Source organism: Sorex araneus, chromosome 8 (genome assembly GCF_027595985.1).
Source record: "Sorex araneus isolate mSorAra2 chromosome 8, mSorAra2.pri, whole genome shotgun sequence".
NCBI lineage: Eukaryota > Metazoa > Chordata > Mammalia > Eulipotyphla > Soricidae > Sorex > Sorex araneus.
The window spans coordinates 41,085,623-41,096,150 of NC_073309.1; the positions used below are offsets into that span (position 1 = coordinate 41,085,623).

Genomic DNA, 10,528 nt, shown 5'->3' on the forward strand with positions numbered 1-10,528 from the left:
GTGGCCAGGATGGGGAGGACAACTTGGAAGCAAATTTGGGGTAGTTTTGTCAGTTACCAGTATACCAAGTGCTACATAGTAGCCAAGTCAATAAGACAAGAATCACTCCCACATTATCAGTTATCACCACTACCAACACCTCCAGAGACATGACAAGGATGAGAACCATGAGACCCTGCAATCACACAATTACATAATCACCGTCACTGTCTCATTATCTCCCTATCCCAGTACTTACACTTTCATACACACACTCTCTCTCTCTCACACACAAACACACACACACACTCACACACACACACAAAATCGCAACCCCAAACAGCATTGCACATCACATACATTAACTCCCACTGCTCTGCAGAAACTTACTCCCACCCCAGCACCGCGCACTGCAGCCCTTCGGGACACCCCCGGGGCTTCCTCAGAAAACTCAACCCAGCACCGGCTCGAGCGCGCCCCACCCCTAGCCCCCCAGACCCCCGTTTGAAGGGACGCGGCAGCGTCACCTGCCGGAAATGCTTGTAAAGCGCACCCAGCGCGCGCTCTTCCTGGGAGGCTGGGGGAAGGCGACCCGCAGAAAGTGCCAGGCGGGCCGCCAGAACACCACACACCTACAAATCCGCGCCCGCCTCCCAACGGAAGTCGCAGAGTACAACACCGCCTCCCAGGGAGCCTCGCGGCTCAACCCACTTCCGGCGCGGACACTGCATTTCCGGTACAACGGAGGTAAGCGGTCTGGTCCGCGCGGGAGCAGCAGATGGAGCGTTAGCGAGCTGTCTGACGCGACTCGCGACTCTGAGAGGGCCCGCCGGACCCTGAGCTGCAGGCGCGGTCGTTTGGTGCGGGGGCTTATTCAACACGGCGTGAAGGGGAGACTAGGCCGTCGGTTTTGCGCTGGACTACATTTCCCAGCGTGCCCTCTGGCCCGAGTCGCTTCTCGCAGGAACTCGTATATCTTGTTACGCCTGGCGGGACCGTTAGGTCCGGGAGGTTAGAGGTGGTGGTACCACAAGGAAGCGGCCGCGGAGATCGCGTCTCGACCCCGGGACACCCGAGAAGCCGGAGCTGAGGGGACGGAAGAGGGGTACGTTCGCAGCTGGGGCCGAGGGCCTGTGCGGGTGGGGCGGCCTGAAAAGAGCGGTTGTCGGATTCTGAGGGATGGTGACACTGCAACCCGGGATGACTGTCATTTGGGGGCAAGCGGCCGTGTCAGTCCGTGGGTATGATTGTGACTGCGACATTTTCGTGTGGGGCTTCGTGGTAAGTGATTTGATTGCCGCGCGTGATTGTGCACGGGTCTGGCGTGGCCCTGGTTTTAAGGCTGCCCTGTGTTGGTGGCATTGTGCAGGCATAGGGCTCCTGCCAGCTCTGCCCTTCGAGAAAATTATAGATTCTAGAACTCGGTCCCCAGGGAACCTTCCTGGCATTGGTCAAGATATAGCCCACTGGGCCAGAGCTATAGGACAGCGAATAGGTTGACTTGCACACAGCCTACACAGGTTCGACCCTCGGAATCCCATCTGATACCCTGAGCCCAGCCAATAGTGATTCCTGAGCTCAGAGCCAGGAGTAAATCCTGAGCAACATCAGTTGTGGCCCCCAAAACAAAAATACAACCTATTCACTGCCGTTCCCTCAGCCTTTATCTGAAACTTAGGGACCCCGGTTCTGCACCCATTTCCATCCGGTGTGGTGCCTGGTTGGGGTCGGTTGATCTTGGATCTGCCCAGTTTGGGTCACAGTGAAAACCATTTTCTATCACAGCTACATTTCTTATCCCAAGTCTTTCCTCCTTACTGTGAGGTCCGCGGAACAGAGGGGAAGGATGCATGATGAACTTCTACAAGCTCTGCCCAAAGTATGTACAGTTTCCTTTCTGCTTTCTTCCTCCTGAAAGTTCTTGCTAGCTAAAGATAGGTCATTTGATTTTAGGCTCCTGGAATCTCCTCTTTAGAGAAAAGTCCCAACACGATACATATGCCTGCTGTTTATTTATTTGGAATAAATGGATTCACATATTTACTTGGTTTTCATAATCTTAAATGCAATAGCTAGGGGCCAGAGCAATGAAACAGCAGGTGAGGGCGCTTCCCTTGCTCACCATTGACCTGGGTTTAATCTCCAGCACCACATACTATCTCCTGTGTCACATCAGAAGTGATCCCTGAGCACTGCTTGCTGTGTCCCAAAAACAGAGAGAGTGAGAGAATCATAAGAGGGGCAAGAGAGATGGCACCATGTACTGAGCACATGCTTTGCAGGCCAGCGTCCCAAGATCTGTTCCTAACCCCTGCTGAGCACCACCAGAAGTGACCCCTCAGCACAGAACTGGGAGTAGCTAGTTTAGTGGTTAAAAAAAAAAAAGAACAAAATACCAACAACAAAAAGAAAATGATAAGGGAAAATAAATTTATATTACTCTGAATGCATATTTACATTGTTAACCAGTGTATACATCAGTGTTGTTTTGGTTTTTGTCTGGCTGTTGACTTTTTTATTAAAAACTGTTTATATGGTACCCCTTCTTATAGCAATTACTGTAGTTTTAGTTTCTGTATCATAGATGGGTCCTTGTAAAAAGTCAAAAACAATCTAAAAATCGGAACAATTCAATGTGGTATACACAACGCAGCTGCAAGGAACAATGAAATCATGCAATTTGCTGCAGCCTGTTTTGTTTTGTTTTGTTTTGTTTGCTTTTTGGGTCACACCCGGCAATGCACAGGGGTTACTCCTGACTCATGCACTCAGGAATTACTCCTGGCGGTGCTTGGGGGACCATGTGGGATGTTGGGAATCAAACCCGGTCGGCCATTGCAAGGCAAATGCCCTACCCACTATGCTATTGCTCAGCCCTAGCAACCTGGTTGGAACTAGAAGATATGTTGAGTTAAGTACCAGAAGAAGAAAGACAAACACACCATGATCGCACTTAACCTGTGGTATATAGAGTACCAGATGAGGAAATATATTGTAGTGGAAGGACGGAATATCTAGATCACTCTTGATCGTAGTGTTTGGAGAGAAGGAAGACAAAGAAGGAAAGAAATCAAGTTGGGAAAAAGACTAAGAAATACTGAGTGAACAAGAACTTTAGTTATACTGGTGATATGGGTGAGAGGTATAGCTGTACACCAAAATGCAGACTCAGCAAACCAAAATCATGAGATCTAAACTGTAAGCACTGAAACTTTGTAATGTTCTCGTCAGATTGACAGATGGGGATGTGGCAGGGGTTAGGGTGGGAGAGGAAATATGGGAACACTGATAGAGGTATATGTGTTAACTATTATATGCTTAAAATTCAACTTAGCAGTAACTTTGTAAATCACAGTTATTAAAAAAAAAGAAAAAAAAAGGAACACTTTAGCCAGTTTGGCTGATATCAGTTTGTTTTCTGGTATGTCTTTTCTCTCTCTTTCTTTTTTCTTTTTGGCTATACCCAGCAATGCTCAGGGGATTATTCCTGCCTCCACATTCAGGAATTGCTCCTGGAAATGCTCAGGAGGCCATATGGGACCAAAAAAAAAAAATCATCCAACAAACCACCCTTAATTAATACAGTAGATGTAAGCATGATTCCCAGGTTACCCATACTTTTGCCTGACTATAAATACCTCCTCAGGCTTGATAATTCACTAGAACAAATAACTCATGAAAGCATTATATATGTGGTTTGCACACAGGAAATTCTGTCCATTTGTATGTCACTTCCTGGCACATAAATATGTTCACCGGCTAGAAAACTTGTATCAGTCATGCCTTGAGTTTTTTGTGGGAGGTTTCATTATGTTCATTATGTAAGAATGAATGGGACCAAGTGCTTAGCATACGGGATGCCCTAGTTTAATCCTAGCAACACATGGTTCCCTAGTACTGTCAGGATCAGCCATTAAGCACTGAACCAGGAGTAGCCTCCTAAGTGCCTAAGTTTGTTGTTTTTAACACAAGTTATACCTCTTTGTTTTGTTTTGTTTTGTTTGGGGACCCCACCCAGCAGTGCTCAAGACTTTCTCCTGGCTATGCACTCAGGGATCACTCCTGGGGGGCTAGGGACCATATGGGATGCTAGAAATTGAACCCAGGTCAGCTGCATGCAAGGCAAATGCCCTCCCCCTTGTACTATCGCTCCTGCCCACAAATTATGACTTCTTGTTATTTCAAACTGAAGTTGACCTAAACTAACGATTCCATTTTGTGAATTCGTTTTGAATAAGAATGCACAGCATTTTCATGGTTACTGATAGTACAAAAAAAAAAAAAAACCCAAACACACAACCCAAACCAAAAAAATCTGTTGATATATGAAGTCCTTTCCTTACAAAGTATGTTTTCTTCTTATTCTTTCTCACATTCAAATTGCCCCTTCTTCTTAGTCACTAACATGAATTAAGGATTCAGTTTATCTCTTCCAAGGTCATCACCACAGAATTCTAAAACAAAGTAAACTGTTTCCATTGAATCCCAACACAGTTCTACACCACAGGAGAGATCTGTCTAGTATTCTGGTCTGCTTTATTCAGCATCTGAACTTTACTTCAGGCTGTTCTGATGTGAGTCACTGATACCACCCAGCCTTCATTTATACATTTATCTCATCACATTTATTCCTCAGTGGTCCTTTGATGTAGGTCTTGCAGTCACAATAAAAGTGTACTCTTTTATTGGCTAGTATGTGCTGATATACAAGTATATATGCCAGTCACTGTATGAGTGATGGCCCTGAGCAGTGTGCAGTCATCAGAATTCCAGCTAATCCTGATTCACACCAGAATTTTAGGATTATAGAGATCTTCTAGTTCCTTAATCACTCACATTTCTTCTATTGTCTCTTCTTATTGCCTATCCCACCTATTGGATCTCTTCCACAAAGGTCAAAAATTAACATATGCCTTTTTATTTTATTTCAGATCTGAAATTACTGTGTGAGAACAAGGTACTATCTCTAAAGAGACATTTCAGTCAGGTAATATTTAGCCATAAAGACATGCCAACTTTTATTCAGCCCACATTTATAACTCCATATCAAAAAAATGTTAATGAAGAAAAATCCACTGAGTCTAAGATGTGCAAAAAGGCCTGTAGCCAGAACCCACAGTGTATTCAACATCAGAAATATGATGTTGCTGAAAAACGCTATGAATGTAAGGAGTGTGGGAAATTATTCAGTCGTGGCTCACTTGTTACTCGCCATCAGCGGATTCACACTGGAGAAAAACCTTATGAATGTAACGAATGTGGCAAGGCTTTTAGGTGTAGTTCATATTTTTCCCAACATCTTAAGACTCACACTGGTGAGAAACCCTATGAATGTAAGGAATGTGGAAAAGCCTTTAATTATTTTTCAAACCTTAATGATCATCAGCGAATTCACACAGGTGAAAAGCCTTATGAATGTAAAGTGTGTGGGAAAGCTTTTATTAGGAGCTCACAACTTTTGCCACATCTAAGAATTCATACCGGTGAGAAACCTTATGAGTGCAAGGAGTGTGGAAAAGCATTTGCTCAACGCTCAAGTCTTATTAAGCATCAGAGAATACATACAGGTGAGAAACCTTATGAATGTAAGGAATGTGGGAAGGCCTTCAGTAGTGCCTCCGCACTTACTAACCATCACAGAATTCATGCTGGCAAGAGACTTTATGGATGTGAAGAATGTGGAAAGGCCTTTATTCAGACCTCAGAACTTATTCAGCATCAAAGAATCCATACAGATGAGAAGCCTTATGAATGTAATGAATGTGGCAAGACCTTTAATAAAGGCTCAAATCTAACCAGACATCAAAGAATTCACACAGGTGAGAAACCCTATGAATGTAAGGCATGTGGAAAGGCCTTTGGTAGTCGCTCTGACCTCACTCGCCATGAAGGAATTCATGCTGGATGAATGATGAACCTATTTGCTAGTCTTTATAATATTGATTGAACCTGGTATTGTGAAAAACAAAAAATATAATGCAGAAGTGAAGTTCCTCTGTACGGTGTGTCTTAGGGTTATTATAGCAAAATAATAATAAAAATACCACAAAACTCACTTAAAACCATAGATTGATTCTTAGTTTTGAAGTTCAAGGTCACAGTTGTTGAATCAGTTCCTTCTGTGAGAATTTGTTCTATTTCCTTCTCACTTATGATAATAGCTAGTAACTTCTGATGTTCCTTGTCTTCCTTGTCTTGTTACTATATCAGTCCAGTCTCTGCCACCTTCACAATGCACTTACTGTATCTCTGGTTTGTTTTGACTTACATAGATATCTGTCACTGCATTAGAGTTTACACTAATGACCTCATTTAAAATTGAGCAAATCTTTAGGTGTAACGGTGGGTTTGGTGTTTGAATATTAAATGTAATCAAATATTGTGAACTGCTTTATAAAATAAAAAATTTTTTAAAAAATCTTCAAAGATCTTATTCCATATAAGAGCACATTCACAGATACAAGAGACCGGTGCTTCATCATAATTCAACTTGTAGCACATTAACACTATTTTCTGGTATATCTGTTATATAGCAGTGTCGCACTGTAGCACTGTCCTCCTGTTGTTCATCGATTTACTCCATAGGGCACCAGTAACATCTCCATTGTGAGACTTGTTACTGTTTTTGGCATATCCAGTACGCCATGGGTAGCTTGCCAGGCTTTGCTGTGTGGGCGAGATACTCTCGGTAGCTTGCCAGGCTCTCCGAGAGGGATGAAGGAATCGAACACGGGTCGGTCGCGTGAACGGCGAACGCCCTACCTCTGTGCTATCGCTCCAGCCCATCTGTTTTATATATAACTTCTTAAATAAACGTATTTTAAACAGAAATATCAGGCCAGATATACAAGGGATAAGCCTTACTTGTGGCCAACCTGGTTCTGTATACCTGGTGTTGCATATCTACCCTGATCTACCTGACCCTGCATATCTATCCTGAAGACTGTCAGGTGTGATTCCTCAAAAACACAAAATGGAAATTCAGGTTTACTTAAATTTGTTGAGGATGAGCTCCCCTCCCCCCCAAGAAAGTTTCTCTCAAAACATTCAGCAATTGCTTCTTTCCCTTTTTGGGGTAAGGAGGTCAGAGCTACAGTTGGAGATACTCAGAGGCTACTCCTGGTCTAAGCTCAGGGGTCAGTCCTGGCAGTACATTGGGTACCATATGTGATGTCAGGAATTGAACCAGGATTGGCTGCATGCAAGGTAAGCACCTTAATCCTTACACAGTTGCTTCTTTCTTGATTTCTGTTCCTTCTTGGATATATATATATATGTGTGTGTGTATCAAATATGTATTAGTTTATATATATACTAATATATACACACACATATGTGTGTATATATTTTGAATTGTCTTTTTCTGTTACTGTGACCTGATATTTTTGCCTCTGTCAATACTAGAAATTGTGATATATGTTATAATTCCTTGTAGAATTGTAACTGTTCATGATGAAGGTCCCTTTTTTGTAGTAAAACTATTTTGTTACTTAAAAAATAATGCATGGGCCAGAAAGATAGTACGGCAGGTAAGGTTCTTCCCTTGCACACTGCCTACTTGGGTTTGATCCCTAGCACCATATGGCCCCTGGAGCACTGCCAGGAGTAATTCCTGAGCAGAGCCAGGTGTAGCCCCCAAGCCGAAAATAAAAGATTGTAAGGTTTTCAGACACACTGCTTTCAGTATCTGGTATCTAATTATTACTAGTCTTCAGGAATTTATTTTCTGTAATCATATTTTTGCCTAAAACAACGAGCCTTATGCTGCTGATTTAGTAAATAGCATAGATGTTTATTCTTTTGTATATGTGTTGTTTATTTGTTTTTATCCTATACTTAGTGGTGCTCAGGGAACCGTAAGGGGAACCAGGATTAAACCCTGGTCTGCCATGGGCAAGGTAAACAAACGCCTTGCCTGCTGTCTATCACTCCAGCCCCTGGATGTTTATTTTTTTAATGATGTAAAATAAACTCTGCTTGGGCTGAAAGAGTACAGCAGGTAAGATGCTTGCCTTGCATGGCTCACCTGGGTTTGATCCCCTGTATTCCACATGGAACCCTAGCTTTACTGGGTGTGTGGTCCAAAAACCAAAAACTGCAGTGGTTGACTCATTTGACAAGCATGGTGCCTGCTAAAATTTCATTGTTATAAAAGTTATGTTCTAAGGGCTAGGATAATAGCTCAGAGTTGGAGCCCCGGCTTTGCATGCTGAAGGCTAGATCTCAATCCCTATCACTGCATGGTTCCTTGAGTATTGCTGGGAGTGACATCCCAGCACTGCATAGGGAATAACAGAAGCATCCCAGAAAGTGGCTTAAAAAAAAGATCTACGGCAATCTTAGTGATCTTGGTGCTTTTTTGGTTTGTGTTTTGCAGATTATTCAGGAGTTATTCCTGGCTCTGCAGGTCTCATACATGCAGAACACCTGCATTACCACTAAGACACAGCTCTGGCCCTAAAGCCCTTACATCCCCATGTTGAAGAAAAAGGGCCCTAAAGCCCTTACATTACTATGTTGAAGAAGAAATATTGTTTCCATACAGCCAATAACTTCCAATTCCCTGACTGAAATCAAATCATACCAATTTGCTATTCATTCCAGATCTTTAAAAACACTATTTTTACTGCTAAGAATGTGACTCAGTGGTAAAGCATATACCTTGCATGCCTGAGATCTGAGGTTCAGCTGGAAATTTTTTTTTTACTTAAATGTGTGTACCTATATAACCAATAATGTAAGAACTTGTAGAAAAAGTGCTATGTTACAATTTTTTGTGTAAGTATATGTGTAGACAATGTGGTAGATTACTATTAGAATTTAATAAATGTAAAGTGATGAAACTTGTAGAAAAAAGTGTTGCGTTGTAATTTTTGTATATGTGTGTACACTGCTACATTACTATTAGAATTTAATAAATGGAAAGTGATGAAACTTTTACTAGCAAATAGCATGTGCTTAGAATTTATCAAATATTAACATCAAGGGGGCTGGAGTAATAGCACAGCGGGTAGGGCATTTGCCTTGCACCCGGCCGACCCGGGTTCGATTAGCAGAATCCCATATGGTCCCTTGAGCACCGCCAGGGCTAATTCCTGAGTGCAGAGCCAGGAGTAACCCCTGTGTGTTGCCAGGTGTGACGTAAAAAAAAAAAAAAAGAAAAGAGGATGCTCAAGAAGTTGTGACTACACGGCCGTGGGGGGATGGGCCATCTTTTCCTGTCTCCCCGCTCCTTCCAGAGTCCTGGCTATCATGCCGTCAAACTGCCTCCGGGTGCCATTTAAACTCATCAAGGCCTTAATCCAGAGACTCACAAATATCAACATCAAAATTGACATCATTTTATTATTTGTGGAAAGGACACTCCATCTTTTTTCTTTTTGGGTCACACCCAGCGATGCACAGGGGCTACTCCTGGCTCTGAACTCAGAAATTACCCCTGGTGGTGGTCAGGGGACCATGTAGGATGCCAGGGATTGGACCCAGGTTGGCCGCTTGCAAAGCAAACGCCCCACCCGCTGCGCTATCACTCCAGCCCCCAGACACTCCATCTCAAGCACCTTAATTGAATAAAAATATTCATAATAAAAGCAGACCATACTTGTATAAAAAATCATAAGGGACCGGGAGATAGTAGGTTGAGGTACTTGTTTTGCATCCTGCCAACCCCAGTTCAAATTCCCTGCACCAATCTTGTCCCCTGAGTACCACTAGGAGTCACTCCCGAGAACAGAGCCAGGAATAAACCCTTGAACACTACTGTGTGGTCCAAGTCTCCAAACTGACAAAACTGACAGTATAGCCCAATGGTATTTGTGAAATTCTGGGTTTGACCCCATTACTGTCCCCCAAAAGAGGAAAAATCATTTGTACAAAGCAGAGAAAGATAGGAATAATAATCTTCAAAAAAATATTATTTTTAGATTACATTGTTTTCCAGAACGGGAAAAAAAATGTTAGGCAATAATAATACAAATAAACTTCTCCAAAGAACATGTAATTCCTGAGTACATGAAATTCCTGAGTACAGAGCCTGAGAACATGTAATTCCTGAAGAAACAGACCTATAATTAATTAAGTTGATAGTACACCCCTGACTGAGCACCACAGGGTGTGACCCAAAAAGCAAAAAAAAAAAAAGTTATGTTTAAGTGGATGAAAGTGAAAACCACATGAAGAAGAAAAACATGAGGGTTGATATTCAAATATGTGTTTAAATAAAAATCTGTAGCTCAGCAAACATACAGATTCATAAGAAGTGTCAGATTGTTCATGGATTAAATGCTCAAGACCCAAGATTTCAAATAACAGTCAAATCCAAATATAGAAAGCTATCAACAAAAATAAAAGGCAAGGGGGCTGGAGCAATAGCACAGCGGGTAGGGTGTTTGCCTTGCACGCGGCCGACCCGGGTTCGATTCCCAGCATCCCATATGGTCCCCTGAGCACTGCCAGGGGTGATTCCTGAGTGAGAGCCAGGAGTAACCCCTGTGCATTGCCAGGTGTGACCCAAAAAGCAAAAATAAAATAAAATAAAAGGCAAGAGCTA

At 42.8% G+C, this 10,528-nt stretch overlaps 1 protein-coding gene across 1 annotated transcript; it reads left to right on the top strand.

Annotated features, from left to right (window-relative positions):
- Positions 1-721: 721 nt before the first annotated feature.
- On the top strand, positions 722-8,919 carry LOC129406760 (zinc finger protein 829-like). The gene is made up of 2 exons (XM_055145166.1): positions 722-1,084; positions 4,911-8,919. The coding sequence occupies exon 2, from the start codon at positions 4,988-4,990 to the stop codon at positions 5,885-5,887; it is 900 nt and encodes a 299-aa protein (XP_055001141.1). The 5' UTR covers positions 722-1,084; positions 4,911-4,987; the 3' UTR covers positions 5,888-8,919.
- The last annotated feature ends 1,609 nt before the right edge of the window (positions 8,920-10,528 follow it).